General features: G+C 34.1%; 1 protein-coding gene and 1 long non-coding RNA gene across 8 annotated transcripts in view; one reads left to right on the top strand and one right to left on the bottom strand.

The window, feature by feature from the left end:
* Nucleotides 1-296: 296 nt before the first annotated feature.
* The window catches only part of LOC126826739 (nephrocystin-4), a 38,424-nt gene continuing 18,765 nt past the window's right edge, over nt 297-19,955 (top strand). Inside the window, exons 1-8 of one of the 7 annotated variants that reach the window (XM_050555775.2) lie at nt 9,134-9,271; nt 11,461-11,875; nt 13,848-13,979; nt 14,762-14,949; nt 16,305-16,363; nt 16,965-17,117; nt 19,071-19,264; nt 19,754-19,908. In XM_050555775.2, coding sequence (XP_050411732.1) covers nt 11,537-11,875; nt 13,848-13,979; nt 14,762-14,949; nt 16,305-16,363; nt 16,965-17,117; nt 19,071-19,264; nt 19,754-19,908 — 1,220 coding nt within the window. In that variant the 5' untranslated portion in view covers nt 9,134-9,271; nt 11,461-11,536. Of the gene's footprint in view, nt 466-9,133; nt 9,630-9,701; nt 10,097-11,062; nt 11,237-11,460; nt 11,876-13,847; nt 13,980-14,761; nt 14,950-16,304; nt 16,364-16,964; nt 17,118-17,234; nt 17,264-19,070; nt 19,265-19,753; nt 19,909-19,955 lie in introns of those variants that run through there. The other 6 variants (XM_050555776.2, XM_050555774.2, XM_050555777.2 and 3 more) reach the window with 6 other exon arrangements.
* Nucleotides 6,378-9,033, bottom strand: LOC126826741 (uncharacterized). The gene is made up of 3 exons (XR_008788739.1): nt 8,809-9,033; nt 8,471-8,643; nt 6,378-6,454 (listed from the first exon to the last, which is right to left on the bottom strand). It is a non-coding gene; the product is annotated as an uncharacterized LOC126826741 (long non-coding RNA).

Genomic DNA, 19,955 nt, shown 5'->3' with positions numbered 1-19,955 from the left:
AACCTCGGAACCACCTATTAATGTATGTCGCCTCCGCCCTCTGTTCCTTTCTTTTTTCTCGCTTTCTGTTTTGGAGTTCCCTCCCTTGTGGGCTAGCGTAATTTTTTGGCTACAGCACAAGATTTTAAACGACCTAAATAAGAACAATCTTAGAAAGACTTAATCACTTTTTACCATTAAACCCCATCTATAAGTAAAATGGTGCGAACGTTTTTGTTCAAATTTACATTTCCAAATAATTTGTTTTAAAAATAAAATAGCTGATACCAGAATTACGCTGCAGCCGAATAACGGAAGTAAACAAAGTTGTCAACAATGGCGGGTGTTCTCACAGGAAATTCTTGGAGAGATTTTCAAACACGATATACACAGCTGCCAGCAGCATTTGACAGAGAACATGAAGCTCACCAAACAAGCATCCCCCTTTGTATTAATTTAAAAACCATTGATGGAGTAGATAATACAGTAAGAGTCTTTTTTAACCCACTCAAAGTGTTGCAAAAAATCCTAATCCGCATGTTCAAGCTTGTCGTTCACTTCAGCAGCCAGTGCATTTCTAGTTCCTTTAGACTTTTATAGGAACAGTCTTTGATCCAATGCTAGATGTTTTGTAACCTGGCTGTTTTGTACTTAGTTCATTCGTACTTCGCATGAGCCGTTTCGTACCTACTACCTAGTTCAGCTCTAAACGTAAGTTCTCGTTACACTCGCCCTGTGACTGATTACATGTCATTTCGGTCCCGCGTCATTTCGGACCTACGACATTTCAGACTAAAAACAATATGGCCCCGACCTTTCGGAGTTGGGCAGGTACATTTCGGACTGTGACAGGTGACGTTCCGCCTCAGACACGGGAATAAGTTGAAAGGATAGGTGACGTTTCGGACTCAGGAATAAGTTGAAAGGAAAAGTTGAACACAACTGTCATCATTTCCCGTAAAATTAATTTATTTTTTAAAAAAAAGAATAATATGCTGTAGAATTTATTTCAAAATGACCTACACAAAAAACAAAAGTAAATATTTACTCGACATGCACTGCTTTTACAAGCCCCTGGAATGTTTTAACGATAATCCGGAAGCTACACGTTGACATGCATTCCTCGACAAGCTTGCCATAGATAGCAGTACCAATCGATAAATTAGTGCGTACAAAGAAAATCTTTTTGGAAAATATTAGAAATGGCAACGATCAATATGGGTAATTAAAGCAAAGAAATCTCACTGTTCTTTAGTGGACGAGGAAAAATGTGGGTTGTCAATCGGCGATAATGACGACTGGTATTTAAATTTATTTCAATTTAAATGTACCGTATTTTTCGGTGTATTAGGCGCATGCGTAGATAAGGCGCAGGGCGAGTTTGGCAGAGGTGTTTCAGGAAAAAATAAAAATGCATGGTTTAGGCGCACCCTTCTCCAGCGCCTTGTGACATACGTGCCATACCATAGTTACCATACGTGATTCAAATACACCTGCGATCTCCAGTAACTGGGCCAAACTCTACTGTTTACAGTTATAATAATTACCGATTTTTAGCTGTATCAAGCTTTATATATATTTCTTTATGAAATTAAACTCTATATACATTTTTTGAATTGCGTAAGACTTTATATTAATTACAACTTTCAATTGAATTGTTTCATAACTTAAATGGTAATTCTGGCGCCTGTACGATAGTCAAATTGTCATTAGAGTCCCGCCCACAACACACATGGCCGTCTATTACATCCTGTTAAATTCACGAGCAATTGGCTGTGATAAATGAATATGTATTGATGATAAACAAATGAAATAATAACTGTAGAAATAATTTATCATGATCAGTTACTCACGGCTTAAATCCTGACTACCGGTAAAAAGCGAAACAATAATTCTAGTTTATTTTATACTATCCAAACAACTGACAATCAAACGATTGTGTCAATTGCCCCGCCCACTACACGCAGCATGACAATACCTAGATTGAGGCCATTTATATCTATCAGTAACATAAGACAATAGCATTTTTAATACCAATCAAAGAAACAATGATTTTGTGAACAACAAACAACTTCATAAATCATACGATGACAACTCACCGGTAGATAATTAACGATACCGGTAAATTATAACAATGGGCCAATCAGTGAATCGTCGTTGCATGAAAACTATCGGTAACTTGAAACGGCTAGATATATAAGTTACAGCAATGTATAGAAAAAAAACAACGAACCTTCCTCCAAACTTTTGAAAAATTATTTATTCAGAATGACTACGAGACGAACCGCTAAAGAGTGCGGTAATAGATAAAGCGAATAGATAGAGCGCCGCATGTTATCCACACATTGAGGAAGAATGGATTGACTGTCAATCATAGAGGCTGCCCACTTCCACCAGGATTGATATCGTAGACAAGAGAACAACTTCAATATATGTCAGTTTAACTGTAATCCCACCCTTCCCACCAATGACTTATATTGAGCCAATGAAAATGCTTGTATGAATGCATACCACGCCCTATTCGTCAACTTGACTGACAACACCACTGACCTTGAACGTGCACGTGCGAGGACTGCCGATAATGGCCAAGAGTATATGGAATAGCAGAAATATATGATGTAGAATTAGCAAGAAATATTAACGATACGTATGCTATTTTTTAAAACATCGTTAACGCTGAACGGCTATCAGCCGATGGTGTTTGCATTGCCGGTTATGACAAACACTATACTGTACACGGGATAGCCTAAAATGTCGACATCTTTTTTAATTTTTATGCACGAAAGAACAGAAATATGGGCAATAATTATTGACATATTTTAACCGTATCTAAAGGTTATTGACAAATATGGACGAATTTTAAACTATCTAAAATATTACTGACAAATATAAATGGAAACGAAAGGAAACAGTTTTGTGTTTAATTTGAGTGATAATTTATCATAAACTTTTGAGGTAGCGTCACCCGGTCGACATGTGTGGATTCTAGGGCAGTTATTTCTTGAACTCCCGACTTCGGTGTCTACACGGGAAAAGCCTGGATTCGCTTAACATTATGTATTAGGCGCACCCCTTCTAGAAAATAAAATATTTGGTAAAAAAAAGTGTGCCTAATACACCGAAAAATACGGTATTTCAACAATAGGAAAAGGTACAAATCACATGCTAGTTCTGGTTCGGCAGCCATTTTTATAAATTTCGCGTAGCGGTTGGATTTTATCAAATTGTTTAATTATGTTTCACCTTTATTTCAATTTTTTCAACTGATTTCAATTTATTTCAACAACATATAGGAAAAGGTACGAATCAGTTTGAGGTACGAAGTGAGGTACGAATGAACTAAGTACGAAACAGCCAGGTTATGAAACAGGCTGCACCCGTTTGATCGGACGTTTTCCTCTGAACTTCCTATTCGTCCCTATAACTGCAATATGAACATACCTTCTATTAAAATATATAATATAATAATTCAACACTATTTCCAAGTAGAATTTTGTGATTAAAAAACATAACAATATGTTTGAACTGATCCACCATTTATGAGAATTCATCAAACATGTGCAGACTGATATTTATTTAAACATACATTATGCAAGAGCTAAATCTGATTATTGCAAGTCTTTATTTAGGCTTTAGATGTCATAGAAATTATAAATTAGATCTTTATTTCCACAACAAGCACAAAATCAACTCTGTAGACCCACAAATGGCTTGGATTCAGCTTGGATTTAAACAGGATTTCGTTGACTGATTAATTTTAAATGGCGTCGTGAGCGGAGATTAACCGTTACGTTGACGTCATACTCCCGGACCGAGGCTAAATGATAGAGTGTACGAAGCGAGGCCGCTGTTGAGCGATGCGTTAACAAATGACATCTAAACTATTTAAAGTGCAATAAACTAAACACAGATAATGACAAATTATACAATTCCTGGAGACCATGTGATGACTAATACAGACGGACAGGTCTTCTGTCTTAATAATATCAATAAAAATATTTCAAATCATGTCTAAATTATTTTTGTTTTCTTGATGATATACCACGTTGTAGCAGACGATATGTCAACCTCGCCCACGGTCCAGTCGAATGCTGTATATAAAAGCATAAACCAAGATGCATTGCTGTATGAAGCCGATTTATATGTTTTGTGTTAATTTTAGTGTTCTTACGGTTAGGACTTTTGTTATTTGAATAACTGGTTAGTAACTGTTTAACCGTTTGGTATCAATTTTCAACATAGACCAGGCCTTGTCATGAGGTGCGAGTCATTACTCGTCTTAAAATATGCTCGCTCAAAAATTTCGGAAAACTTTTCATAGAAATGTACAATTCTTTAATTAAAGGTTAAACCATCTAAGGCCATAGTTATTTGATTACCTGGTTAACTTGGTTCATTTGAATCATTTTCTAATTCAATATCTACAACATTATACAAGACATTACTCTGTGTAATTACGATCATACTGCACGCCTACGTTTAGGATGTATTACAATTACACAATGTTACTAAGAATAGAATAAACTAAATTGGAAGGCGTCTATTGATTGGACAATAAAGAAATAATTTCGGGCTTGCAAGTAGAATTTTTATGATTGGTTAATTTAACTAAAAACAAAAGGAGAATTCTCACGAGAAATTACGATATGTAGAATGTTGTAACGAATCTACTATGTTATTTTCTAGCCTTTATGATTATATTTTGAATCCAGGTTACATTTTTAAAAAAATATCAAACAAGGTAGAATATAGTTAGAAATGTCGGGGTGAAGTATTTGGATTGGATTAACAATAGCAAAAGTCAGAACAAGGTCTGTTGACAATCACGAAGGCTGTTAATAGTATTATTTTTTAGCGGTCGACGTCGTAGGGCGACAGTTACATTCTAAGATTTTCAAACATTAAATACAAAAGGACAACAGACAACTTTTGTTATAAATCTGTATAGAATGCGTCGAAGCCAGTTATATATTTTCATTCAACAGTTGATCTCTGATCCAAATAGTGAATTTGGAATTTTGATAAAATGGGACACAAATGTATCGTTCTTGGTTGCGACGATGGATATAAATTGACTGGATTAAAATTTCACTGAGTGCCAAAAGCTGAAACAAGATGATCTATATGGTTACATAATGCAATTAGCAGAAAAAATAAAAAGGGTCTTAAAAAAAATTATTCATTGATTCAACAAAATCATCATTTTATAGCAGACAATATATATTACCCCCACAGGTACCCTGTCTTCCATTGAATGTAAATAGGATAAACCATTTATATTGTGTTAATGTCCTACAATTAATAGATAACATGTGTTTGGTTGACCCTTCTAAAATAAAGAAATAATAGTCACATACTGAAATGGAAATGGAAATGGAAATAGTTGCCAGTTCCATTTTAATCAATACATGCTATTGGTATGAGGGTATTTTCACTCAAAAACATACAATAGCCTATGGGTTTCAGTCTACGAATACAGCCACGGTCTGTGCATGACCGAAAATGAGATCAAACAGGAAACCTGTAAAAGCTCCTATATATTACCACCTATCTATTAATTCCCTCCTTATGTGAAAAATAAATTTTTGAAAACTATTAAGTTCAACAATTGTCAGAAGTTATTTATTTGCTCTTAAACTTTGTACATGTGTAATACGAATTACTGTAAGTGTACATGTAATGTCAGTTACCCGAGTATTTCCCAGAATGTTAGGAGCACAAGTTTGGTATCCCTATACCATGGTTTTTGGGGTCAAGCAATCTGTTAAAACCAACCAAACAAATGAAAGATTGCTAGCAAAAATAACCACCAAACTCTAAAACTGGAATAAATTTTCACATACACATGCTAGAACTGTTATTTTGGTGTCAGTACTTAGGTTATAGTGGTCAACTTATTCATTAAAACCATTGACTACAATAAAACAAAGTTCTTGCATGCCAATATGAAACTTTATAGCAGTTTTACAGAGTATGGAGACTTTTGGTGTCCATCTTGGATTTTACGATGACTTCATGAGTTTTTCATCTAAAAGAGTGTGAATGTATATAGACACCAAAATTTACCCCTTAACTTGAATAGCAGGGGCTATGGTCAGTGATTGCATGGTGGTCATCTTGGATGCTATCTTAAAGTTCCCCATTTCTTCCTATGAAACCACGCCACTTAGACCACAAAAACTCCCCGATAACATACATTTTGAAAAAGTTAAAGTAAACATGGCTGGCCAAAATGAAATAGGACTATTCTGTAGTTGTAAAAAGTAAGACTAGAGCTACAAAAGATTAGAATCAGGTGACACACACATTGTTAACACAGGTTTGTAGCATCCAATAGACCAGGCATGTAAAAGTGTGGTAGTTGTGAAAAGTAAAAAGAATGCTACTTAAAGCATAATACTTACTGTATGAAAAATGTATTGTAGTTATATACTTTATCATCCAGCAAATTGTGCATCTTTGACAGAATTCCAACCTAAAACAGAGACAGAAAGTTTCTGGTCTTCTATATTCATCATCTGTTTAGAAGATCTGTAATCAGTGTACGGGAGAGGTGAAATATTTCAATTTCCACATATATTATTACATGTATGTGTCACTGATTGACGCTGGAGTAGAAAAAACACAAAAGTGACAATAACAGTATTATTTATCAAAAGATATGATCGATATATCATGGAGTTTAATGTTTTGTACAACACGACATTTAACTTTCAAAGAACTATTTTTATGTTTTGGAAAATAAGATGAATATATCTCAACGTAAAAATAGTTCTTTCAAACCGTTGATTAATTTATAGACACAGTAACACACATGTACTTTTTGTGATATTTGAATTCTTCATCATTTTTATTGTTCCTTATTTTTAGAGTGCAATAATCTTTCTTGAGAGAACTTGTATTATGCTGGTCCCATAAAAGATATTTTTTATGACTTAACCATTGATTAGAAAACTAACAATAAAATTATATATGTTACCAAAAATCTTTCTGTAATGGAGCATGAGCAAAGTTTGTATATGTTAACCAGATGACCAAGACATAGATCATTAGTCAAAAATCCCAGTCATAATGAGTAAGAAATAATGTGAGTATAATGATAGCAATGACAATTTGTAACTAGTGGGTCATATCGAATATGCAAAGGGATTAGCTTGTGCTGCTAACTATAGACATTTGTCTTAAATTACACTGTGAGGTTGTCGGTTGGTGATAGATCAAGGGGCATGTTTAATGAAATCATGTCAGAAATGTGTTTTAATATAATTATTGATGAAATTCTTTGTTAAAATGTAAGTCATACAGTCACAAAGGAGCACGTCTGTTGAAAAATGCTGAATCTCTTTCAAAAATAACAGCTGAGTCAAATTATTATTTTTAACATCTATTAAAATGTTCTTGTTCTCAAGCTCTTGAGATAATCAAATTCACAGGCAAATTACTCGTCTGAAACTGATTCTCCATCAACAGTGCCGGTAGATATTATATAAGGTTTAAGAAATAATTAGTCTGGAACCTGGACATTGATCCTACATTTTGTCAGCATGTCAAACAATACTCATTAATTCTCACTAGTTAGTCAATCTAGTCTACAAATTGGTCCCACCATCGACTTTATATCATGGTCCCACTTGATAAAATGGGTCTTGATTCAAAATTAACTTTTGAACTGATTTTATTCAATTCACTCTCCATATTCAAATAGTAGCTTTTACTATGCCTGTCCCAACTAGTCCTTGTTTGTCTACTGCAGTGTTCAATGCCTTGAAGAAGATATACCTTTCTTTTCATTATCCTGTTTCCTTTCTATACAATAAGCTGATGAAACTAATGTTGCCTCAAGGCACCGTATTTGGAAAAGAACCGGGCCTATTGATGAATTAGAATAGATATACATGTATGTACACAAAAGGACTTTCCAATGATAGCAATATACTGTTGTTTGAATCGATTCATTGACCAGCGAGAATACAAGGCCATTAGTATAACACTGTTCGGAGCAATGTTGGGCCCAGTTTTACCTTCAAAGCAACTGAAACCCATCTTATAAGTTGAGATATTGTGAGATTCCAGTGTTCAAAAAGTTTTAACACCATATTTCAATAGTAAAGAAAGAATCCTGCCTAGTTTTAGCTTGAATATGTCTTCATGATAATTCCACCGAAGTTAAGAAAGAAAAATCCTAACTCTATGTGCTGGATCAAGATTGATTGAAGTACCATTTACTACTAGTCAATAACCATAGATTGGGTTAGTTTGCTGCTTTGAAAATTAACTATAGTAAAACTTGACAATACTGATATTTGTAGTAGCCTACACAGGGCCCTGTTCAAAGCACATGTAAGACTTATGTATACTTATATAACTCTATTGAACTGACTTAACTTAACATATGCTTTGGGCAAGGAGTTCCAGGTATTTGATTATAAAAGAGAATACAGCATATCCTATGTTTTAATAAACTTAAACCTAATATGATAAATGTACTTACCTTTACAACCATTCTAATTAGTATTTGATTATAATTTTGTTTCTTTTATATTTAACGATATTTTACACTACATTGCAATCTGACCAACTTTTTATCAGTTTGATGTTCAGCCAGGAAGAATCCTTTTTTTTATCAATTGTCTTCAAAATGGTTATAACCCTACCTGAAACCCTCTGAAAATATTTCAATATAAATTATGCATTCCCATAATTCCCCACAATACAAAGCCCCATAAATTAATCTGATTCGTCACATGATCTGAACACTGACTTCCAACAAATGTTAATGTTGTACAATTTTAAAACCCCACGATAAATATGATTTTAATTGAAGCTTACCTTTTATAGTAGCTAGTTATAATTCATCCGACTTCTATAATCATTGTTGACAGGCCCATAAAAAAACAAAGGCACATAATAACCATTTATGTAAGATGAAATAATATTTCATACAATATTGTTAATCAAGTTATTCATGATCACAACAAATACGAGGGTGTTGTTCTTTTATATTGGTAACCCTTTATTGTACTGACTGGTATAAACATTTCTATTTATAATCATTAATAGTCCTTACTTTTGTGATTCACGATTCTTATACAGGGTCTTTTAAGCATGCAATAAATCAATCATATCTATTTACTTTAATCCCATTACTGAATGAGCCACATATAATAATATAATAACAAATTTAAGAGTTTGACTTTGCCAGGAGAATGTTGATTATAAGGATTAATGTGCTCTAGGTGTTCCTATTATCCTGTGTGTGCTGAGCCACACCTTCTGATGTCCGATCAATATGGTAGTCTGCTGTTGAGAACTTTCAGTTGTTGTTTTTTGAGAATCGATTCTGCGGTATAATTGAAGTGAATATTGTGACTGTTGTTAAGCAATGTGTTTATGCTATGATATCGTATCATCTATTCACAGTGTTACTATCAATATGAATTATGTATAATCAATAATGGTTTTGGATTATAAGATTGCATAGAATTTTTTTGATGTATTTTGTGAATTTCGATTCAGTGTCAGTGTGTTTTGGAGTCTGTAATTGGAATTTAATGTTGTTTACAGATATTGTTAGTTATGTACTAGAAAGAGTAAGCATTGTCTACCTTATACATGACACCCACCAGTTATAACAGGAGCAAGAATTTGGGGTTTGACTTGTATTTTTCATTGTCTTAATAACTTTGTCTTTACTGTTTGTATGACGTTTTCTGCTCATTTTGAAATTAGATGTTACACTTAAATGCAATTTCAGAAATTGGCTCTTGAATAGTTTATAGGTGATAACTTAAGAACTGATGAGATTAATTGAATTTTGAGTCCATAAATAGTATTCAATCAATGAAAGTAGCATGTGGTAATTCAATAAGTGTCAACCAGTAATTCCTTAATAATATGTCTAAGATAGCCTTATATACAATAGAAAAAAATCTATAGATTGGTTACCGGACTTGACAACTCTGCTTAAGAAATGAATCCAACCATTTGCTTATAGTGATCTAAAAGTGTACTAGCCAGCTATGTAAATTCCTTTATTGAGTGCAAATAGGTGTTCGAAAATAGTAAGCATATGATGATTTATTTTTGTGACACACCCGTACTTGTGAGAACATGTGAGGTAATATAAATGTTGGTATAAAAAATATGGTATATTCGTAGACTATGATTTTTACAGCTTTTTTTATTTGAGAGAGAGAGAGAAATGGGGCTTAATGTCCACTCGATACAAACTAGGTCATTTTGGGACTAACATATGGTTTAATTTTATTTCAATAATTCACTTGCGCATAGGGGTCTTTAGCAGTGGGAGGAAACCGGAGGACCCGGAGAAAACCCACGAGGTTGGACAGGCAACCCTACTCCTTGTCACGTACAACCGGGGATTCAAAACCATGCCAGTCGACTCAATGACAGACTTTATGATACAGCCCGCGCACGCTAACCATTCAGCTAACCATTTGACAGTACATATTTTGTTTTATATAAGTTACCGATGACAAAAATTGTATTTTTTTAGAAGATTAATGATAAGATTTTAACTCCAAATTTGTTTAGTCGGTAGGTGTAGCCGCCTATTCATTGAATAAGAACAGGATATCTCTTTCTCGTTGCTATAGTGATCATTGAATCATTATTTCTTCTAGTAGAAATGAATAATATATAAATCTATAGAAAGTTCTTTATGGTATACTGAAATGTAAACATTAACTTGATGAGTAGCTTGTAGTCTTGGTAACATGGTGTCACTTAAATTCTTGCATATTGTTGACATATAAACATTGAATTTTAACTTATTTTCTTTATTCTCAATTGTGGAGGTTGGGGGGGGGGGGGGCGAATGGTTAGCATGTGTGTGCTGTATCATAATAAGGTCTGTCATTGAGTCAACTGACATGGTTTCGATTACCCGGTTGTACGTGACAAGGAGTAGGGTCACTTGTCCAACCTCGTGAGTTTTCTCCGGTTTCCTCCCACAACTAAAGACCCCTATGCGCAAGCGAATTATCGAAATAAAATTGAACCATGTTTTAGTCCCGAAATGACCTATTTTATGTCGATTGGATGTTAAACCCCATTTCTTTCTCTCTTTATTCCCAATTGTTGATTTCTGTTGTTTACTTATAATGTGATGTCACACTGGGAAGAACATGAATGGTCTTGAATAATAAATAATGACAGTCTTTTGTTAAAGTTTCCTGGTTGAGCTATTGAATAAAACACAATATCGGTACCGTCGATCATAAGTTTAGAAATACAGGTGATAAAAATCAGTGTAGTGCTATTTGACCTTTATTGTTGTCATGTGTCAGTACTACTATATAAATATATATAAACTATCAAACAGTAATTCAGTTTTGATCCAGAAGAGTAGCAAAACTTTATTAATAGTCTTAATATTTTGGAGTTATTCGATATTTGTAAGAATAATTATGATTACCAATGATGGATTGGACATCTATTCAATATTCTTTTTTTTTACAGCGTTGTGTCGTTTGCCTAGAATGGAAAAGTAGAAAGTAATTTTGTTGTCATTAATTTGAAGTTAGTATTTTCCAAAATGACCTCTGTGCATTTTGAGAATGTCGATGCTGAATCGACAAATGAAAAGGAAACCAAATTAGCTGAAACTAATGCTGAAAATGTTGATGGAAATAATACAAGTGGTCCAGTGCCGCAAGTTTCAGTTCCTGATTATACTCCTAAAACAATATCCGGTCAATATGTATTTGATAAAAATCACTTTGAAATGCTTCGTAATAAATACAACATTTTGCCCCATGTTGGACATGAACGCATTCTTAATATAACTGGTTCTAGTAAGGATAATAATCAACACTTTCCTGGTTTTTGTTTAAACTTGAGATCTATAGAAGGAATAGCTGAGTATCTCAATTTGGTGAGTTGAATTTGTAACAGTAACCAAAGATTTAAGTGTTGGTCTACTACAAAACGACATGCAAAATATTATATCTAATTTACATGTACATGTATATACTTGTATTTTAGCACAAAAAGTAGGATCATTTGAATATTTTAATTTGTAATATTGTAATTTTGTTTAGAAACAACTGTAACTAAAGATTTAAATCTAGGCCTACTACAAACTAACATGAAAAATATTATATCTAACTTACATGTATATTCTTGTATATTTTTACCAGAAAAAGTTGGATCATTTGAATATTTTAATCTGTAATTTTGTTGAGAAGAGGGGTGGGGGGATTTATTGCATTGAGACCGTATTCATGAAAACTTAATCTAAAATTTTTTTAAGAATGCAGCATTTCCATTGACTTGTGCTTTTACTGGAAAAATTCTACACTGTATCCTTAAAATACTATCAATTTGTTGATATTGTAAACTGCAATTGTCAATATTATTTGGATTTTCTGTGTAGTAGCTCCTGAATGTCCATATTGTATTGTGTATGTGTCTGATATCACTTTTATTTTTGATCTCAGCATATATGGTAATCAATCAGTGCTAATACATGTAGGTTACTAACTACTAGCAGTAAAGCATAGTCTAACTCTTAATATATTCTCCAGGGGACAATTTTCTTGATTGAATTGCCATCAGATTTATCAGATAAATACATTATCCTTCCCAACAGCAATTTTTATTCTGAAAATCTAATAATTAAGCTTTTTATTGATTACTTGTATTAGTTCAACCCGCAACACTTCTATATGTTGAGTATATAGATATTGATTTAAAAACTTTAAAGGGAAAGTTTAATTAGAATCGACCAAAACCTATGTCTAGATTGCATTATAAGTATCTACCTTTTAGTGATGAAAACCAGAAACTATATTGAAATCAATAAGCTATAATACTCTTTAAAGAAATGGGTGTGGCATTACTGGACTAATATGCACTATACATAGTCTTGGCTTAAAGATACATTCCCGGGTACAAACTTTACTGGACTAATATGCACTATACATAGACTTGGCTTAAAGATACATTCCCGGGTACAAACTGGGTGATGTGATGATATATTTGGACTAAAAACATATTCAAACTAATTAATTTATCATAATTTTGCTTCAAATCCTTTTCAAAACATTGCAATTGTCGGGGAATACACTGGCTAAAAAAAATCGATCAAAAGAGGTCATGTTTGTGTCTTTGACTTAACCTCTCTTGGTACCTAGCAACGCAAGTGAAGTCGGAGGAGAATTCATTGCATACACAAGACAATGTTGTCTTTAATCGCTGACTATTTATTACAAATATCGAAGCCTAATTAAATTTTCGGATTATCCCTGCCCGTGTCTTTTTCCGTCATTTTTATCTCAGAAAGTATTGTACGTCTAATTCTTTATAAAGTTTATCAAAATGTACATCAAGCGCTCAATCTCTGCATGCAACCTTCGACGTCACGCATGCAGACACTGCTAATCGTCGGGCTGTCGATTGGGGAAACCCCTACATTTTTGTCCTGTATGCGCTCCATGAGTGTTTTTTCTAGTAAGATTGGATATTTCTACTTTCCATATATACCAAAATTGCCATACTTTTATTGGAAATAACCACCCAATAAATACTTTTCTGGGAACGTAGCTTTAAAACAGTTATTAAGACTGACTCGACTTTCTGATTGTCTAGCTGTGAATTACATCTTGATTTGAAATCAATTGTTAGGTGAGGAGAAGAGGGGTAGTTGGTAGGACTGAGTCGTGCACTTGAGCCAGCTAATACCCTGTTATGGGTAATCAGCTGTTGGGTTTACAATTATATACCTGCTGATAAGGAAATGGAAAATGTGCCACACAGTATGCTAAGATGAGGGAAATTTTGTATATTCTGTTTTTATATGTTTTTAAAATGTAAATATATATCTAAGCTCAATGTATATTTTATAGGTGGCAGGAACATCAGCATTATATCAAGTATCGGTTTCATTATTTGATCTCAAGTTTAAATGTTTTTTTGGAAGACAGTGGATTGGACCAGCAGTACCATGTGGTGAGAGCAAAAAAATCAAATACAAACAGGTACATATGATTTAAATTGTTACATTTAAAAATAAAATCTAATCTTTATTATTATACAAATGATATAGAGTTGAAAATATGACATAGGGTTTTATCATGCAGTTTCATTAAAGTAATTTTTTCTCTACCAAAGCAGTTTCATGTGGACTTATTATGTCGTCACCCCTGACGTCCATCCGTCCACAATTTGTTTGTGTACACTCTATGAGTCACAATTTTCATCCCATTTTGACAAAACTTGAATTATAGGTCTATCTCCCAAAGATCTCGGGGTCCTTTTGATATTGGCATTTATCGGACCATGGATTATGGCCCTTGATAGTACGAAAATTCACGTTTTTAGGTTGTGGTCCCTCTAGAGGTCACAATTTTTATCTGATTTTAAAAACCATTTCAATATACATGTATCACTGTTATAATATCAGTTGAGTTTGAATTTGGTGAAAATCAGACCGAAGCTGCTGGACTGGACAAAATGGCCGCTCCTTGTACACAAATAGTGTAAAAGTATGTAATACCAAGGTTGTGGACCCTCTAGGCATCACAATTTTTATCCTATTTTGATGAAACTCGAAATGTAAATTTATTACCCAAGGATCTTGGTTGCCTTTTAATATTTGCACATATCAGACTATAACTTCCTGGATTATTGCCTCTTATTGTACGAAAAATCGTGTTTTTTTTTTTTTAATTTGTTCTCTATCTATAAAACAAAATTTTAAACTATAAAATACAAAACGAAATAGGATCTGTGTTTAATCTGTGTGGTTTTTTTTTGGCAGAATGTTTATTTTCACACATCATTAAAGAATTCTAACATAGTGGCTGTTATTGAAGTTATAGTCAATACTACTGATGACCTGACAGGTAGAATAAAGAAGTCATCTTGTGGTTGGGGTATCATTAGATTATTTAAATATAATGAAGAGTTACCTGACTCATCTAGAGGTTTACCTCTTCCATTACAAACGTAAGTTGTTTTACTAGCTTTAAACAGACCTGATCCGGTCTAGATGTTTCCCTCTTCCATTACATACTGAAGTTTGACTAGCTTTAAATACAGACCTGAGTTATTTCTATTACATACACAACTTGATTTACTAGCTTTAAAGGGCCAATCCCGATAATATTTTGGAGAATAAAACTGCTTAATTTTGTGTTAAAATTTGTTAAAATCCTCTACCTTAGGGCCGAGCAACTAACTCAATATATGTGATACGTTTTCAAACAACTTAAACCCGTCAGTCTTCATCTGAAAATGGAGACCGGTGTCCCAAGCTGTATTATGCAGTGTCTGGATAAAACCAGACTTTTATTTTATAAAAATAATGTGTAGGTGAAATTTACCTTTCGTTATCAAGTACAGCACATGGTCATTCATTGTATAGACCTCTAAAGGAACGGGAATCGATTATCAGGTCACCCAACGAAAAAATTGACCCAAAATCTTAAATGGGTTATGTGTTCAGATAAGCAGTTTTGAGGTTCACGTCCAAATGACTCAATATTTTGAGCTGAAATTTTGAGACAAGGTAAATACACCATTCCTCTATATTTTGGCGCTTAAATTTCATACGTACTCAGACTTTTATTTTTGAGACTCTGTTCAAATCGGGATGGTCCCTTTAAGCACAGACCTGAGTTATTTCTATTACAAAGGTACGTTGTTTTGCTAGCTTAAAATAAATACAGAATTATTCTATTACAGAAGTACCAGTAAGTTGTTTTAGTTTTTACTAGCTTTAAACATAGACCTAAGTTATTTTAATTACAAAAGTAGGTATACCAATCTGATTAAAATACAGATCTATATGGCCTCTACTGCATGAAGATCGCATGCTAAGAACTCGCTGCAACAGACTGTTTCATTGGCTAATCCCTCACATCAACTAGAACGTGGGTTATATAACAACTCTTCCATATCCTAATGTAGTAAAGACAAGTAAAACAAAATTTTGAACTATAAAAAACGAAACGAAATAGGATTTGTGTTTTAATCAGATTGGTTATTTTACTAGCTTTAAACACAGATCACGTCGAGTATACAAAAACTGAATAAAGATGTAAGAACAAACTGTTGTGTGTATACAACATGAAAAAAAGAAAGAAGTAATATGTTAGGTCTAATTTTAATTGGGCTGTCTTATCTCCAAACAATATTAATATTATATGATGTTTCAAAAGAAAGTCTTATCTCTGAACAACATGTTCAGAACAGATGCATCTTTAGGATCTATAAGTGAGGAATTAAATAATTCAACACTTATTGGAATGACTCTCAAATTATCAAAAACCGATGACCTAGAATGTATATTTTATTTTCAGGTCCAAATTATATCACGGTTCACCTCGAGCGTTATTTTTACTCTCAGAACCCATTGAAGGTAAGCAATATTATATTTGTATGGATATTTGTTTTGCTTAAAGAAAATCTAGTCAAAATAAAAAGAAATGTTGCGAAACCTACAAGTGTACATGGCAATCTATTTCATAGGCTACTATATACATTGACAAATTACCAATATAGTACTGGTACCGTGAGGTAGAATCATTTGAATGTTATTCTTTCTTGTGAATTTTAATGTAGATCTATGAACACAGATAATTGGAATATAATGTGTGATAATTATAATATAAATGATTATGATATAGGGATGTATTATAATATATAGCTGTGTGATAATTATAATATTGATGTGTGATAATTATAACACTGTGTGATTATTATAACATTGATGTGTGATAATTATAATATAGCTGTGTGATAATTATAGTATTGATGTGTGATTATTATAACACTGTGTGATTATTATAACATTGATGTGTGATATTTATAATATAGCTGGGTGATAATTATAATATTGATGTGTGATAATTGTAACACTGTGTGATTATTATAACATTGATGTGTGATAATTATAATATTGATGTGTGATAATTATAATTATAATATTGGTGTGTGATAATTTGTATATTTTTTTGCAGATGAAGATTTATTAAATCATATAGAAGGATGTGATGTTAACTATACTGTATGTACACATAAAGTATTAATGCAAGTCATGCATTTATTACCTGAAAATGTTGTTGTTGGTTCTAAAGATGTTGTACCAGGTTTAGTTGATGGCAGAGATTCAGGTATTTCAAGTGCATTATGATTTTTTTTACCTTTTTGTTATCCAATGAGATGCTCAAGAGTAGTAGTAGGATTACAGGTAAACATTCACAGTTCACACCACGACATTGGTTTGTTGTACCAGGTTTAGTTGATGGCAGAGATTCAGGTATTTCAAGTGCATTATAATTTTTTTTACCTTTTTGTTATCCAATGAGATGCTCAAGAGTAGTAGTAGGATTACAGGTAAACATTCACAGTTCACACCACGACATTGGTTTGTGTCAGTTAAAGCTACACTGGTCTTATAGCATACAGATTATATACTATTCAAAAACAGTAGGGGATATTTGATTTTTAAGTGTTATTAAAGTCACCTAATGAAACTGACGAAGAAACAAATGACAAAATGAAATGAAGTTCACATTCATCGATTTATTCCAAATGATCGTTAGACTAAGTAAGGCACAGACTGACCATTACAAGGGTAAAATGATACCCGGGGTCAAACAGCAAAGTTACCACAGCATCACAACCAAGTCAGTAACGGGTAAATCCTCCTCTGTTTGCCAAACAAGCATTGATCCGACGTGGCATACTCCTAATGAGACATCTAAGGTCATTTTGGTCCAGATTGTCCCATTCCTGTTGCAACGCAGCAGCAAGTTCTTGGACATTGGCAGGACGTTGTTGACGTTGACGTAACCTCTGTCCAAGCATGTCCCAGACATGCTCGATGGGGGAGAGGTCGGGACTCAGTGCTGGCCAAGGTAATGTGGTGATGTTCTGTTGTTGGAGGTAACCTGTAACGATCCTGGCCCTGTGACATCTTGCGTTGTCATCCTGGAAGATGAAACGGCGGCCATGACGTCGTGCGAACGGCACAACATGGACTGCCAAGATGTTGTCCCGGTAGTACTGGCCTGTAACACGCCCTGCAACAACATGTAAAGCCGTTCTTCCAGCAACAGTGATGCCTCCCCACACCATAACAGAACCACCCCCAAATCGATCATGTCTGATGACGTTAACGTCTTGGAAGCGCTCGTTTCGACGAAGCCACACCCTCTTACGTCTGTCCAAAAAATCAAGAGTGAACCTTGACTCATCTGAAAACATCACATTGCTCCAGCGTCGATTATCCCAGTGTTGACGATCCCTACACCAACGACGTCTTGCCTGAATGTGATGATCTCTCAAACAAGGGATCACGCGAGGACGTCGGGCGCGAAGGTGACCCCTATGCAGTCGATTCCGAATCGTCTGGCCACTCACTCTCACACCAGTGTCTGTTTGAAGACGAGCGCTGATCTGATTTGCTGTGATGACACGATTTCTCAAGGCCAAGGTACGGATAAATCGATCCTTGGCTTGAGTTGTCGCCCTTGGACGACCTGAGCGTGGTCTGTCCTGTAGAGATTGTGTATCACGGTATCTGGACCATAGCCTGCTTATGACAGACTGAGAAACATTCATCGTCCGCGCCACAACCGCCTGTGTTGTGCCGATCTGTAGCATGCCAAGGGCACGTAACCTTTCATTTTGGGTAAGCCGACGCATATCAAAATTTGTTTTCTGGTCACTAAAACAATTAAACTGATGTTTCCACCGTGGAATTCAATGCCACAATGACTGTAACATTCAAAGTCAGAGTCGTGCAAATCTTGGGTTGGACCCCCATGATGATCCCAAGCATCACCTGCATTCCATGCGGTAGCTATTGGTGCGTTTGGGTGTCACATGTAACTGGAAATGTTTCTTCTGTTAGGTTCTATAGTGACTTTTTTCGTAGTCATTTGCATATTTTAGTATTATGCCCCCAAAATCAAATATCCCCTACTTTTTTTGAATAGTATAGATGTGCTTCCATGTATTATTTCTAGGGTACATTTATTTAAAAGGGGATTTTGAAGAAGTCTATTACACACTTATCGTAATTGTGGTAGATTCTAAATCTGTTAATCAATATTTTATAGGTAAAGATAAGTTTAAGAAGCCTCAGTTATTGAATCCAGTACCAGTACAGATGGAGCACTTTACACTACATTTACAGCCATATGTTGACAAGTTTGAAGAAGAGTTATGTACCTTGTTAAAAGAAGATCGTGCGAAGCGTGAAAATAGAAGCATAGAAGGAACACAAGTCTCTATTGTTGAAAGACGTCTGCAGGTAAACTTGATTAAAATGTTTGTTTCAGTTCTGAAATGATATATTTAGAGCTTATTGTTATTTATCTTAAGCTCGTTAAATAAAGGCTGAATCCGGATGTAGCCAATTTATACTAATAAATCTGCTTGTCTAATGTTGATTTTTTTGTGCAGTTTTTGTCATTTACTGGTTGAAAACCCTTCTCCTTGACGAAAGAAAAGTTCAGGCTACTTATAGTTTCTGACACATTTTCTTATGTATTAATTAAATAAAACTGGTTGGCTTAAAAAGGTTGTTTCAAGTTGTTCTTAACAAATTAAAAACTATGTTCAGCTTCAGACTGGTTTAATCAAATAAATAAGACGTGTTTCCTTCAGATGTATTTGCCCATAAATGGGTAATTCCCAAAATACAAGATTCCGGATAAGATTCATACACATTACATTATTATTTCAACAGAAAAATGAAAGAAATCTTCAGCTTTACTAAAGTTAACATTTCCTTTTTCAGGTTGGTGTTCATAATGGATTATGTTATGTAGAGAAACCCCAAACAGTTTTATTAGAAGAACAAGTTGGTCCAACATCTAGAAAACCAACAGCTAGTCCGTCTGCTAGACGTAGTACTAAATTTGGTCATAAAAGGACTGGATCCAATGGAACAAAGTAAGTTTGGTCAAAATTATTGTCATCCTTAAATAAATTAGATTTTT

The sequence above is a fragment of the Patella vulgata genome, chromosome 7 (assembly GCF_932274485.2).
Source record: "Patella vulgata chromosome 7, xgPatVulg1.2, whole genome shotgun sequence".
Lineage (NCBI taxonomy): Eukaryota > Metazoa > Mollusca > Gastropoda > Patellidae > Patella > Patella vulgata.
Note: the sequence above shows the minus strand (reverse complement) of the source record. Positions and strands in the feature narration are given on the sequence as shown.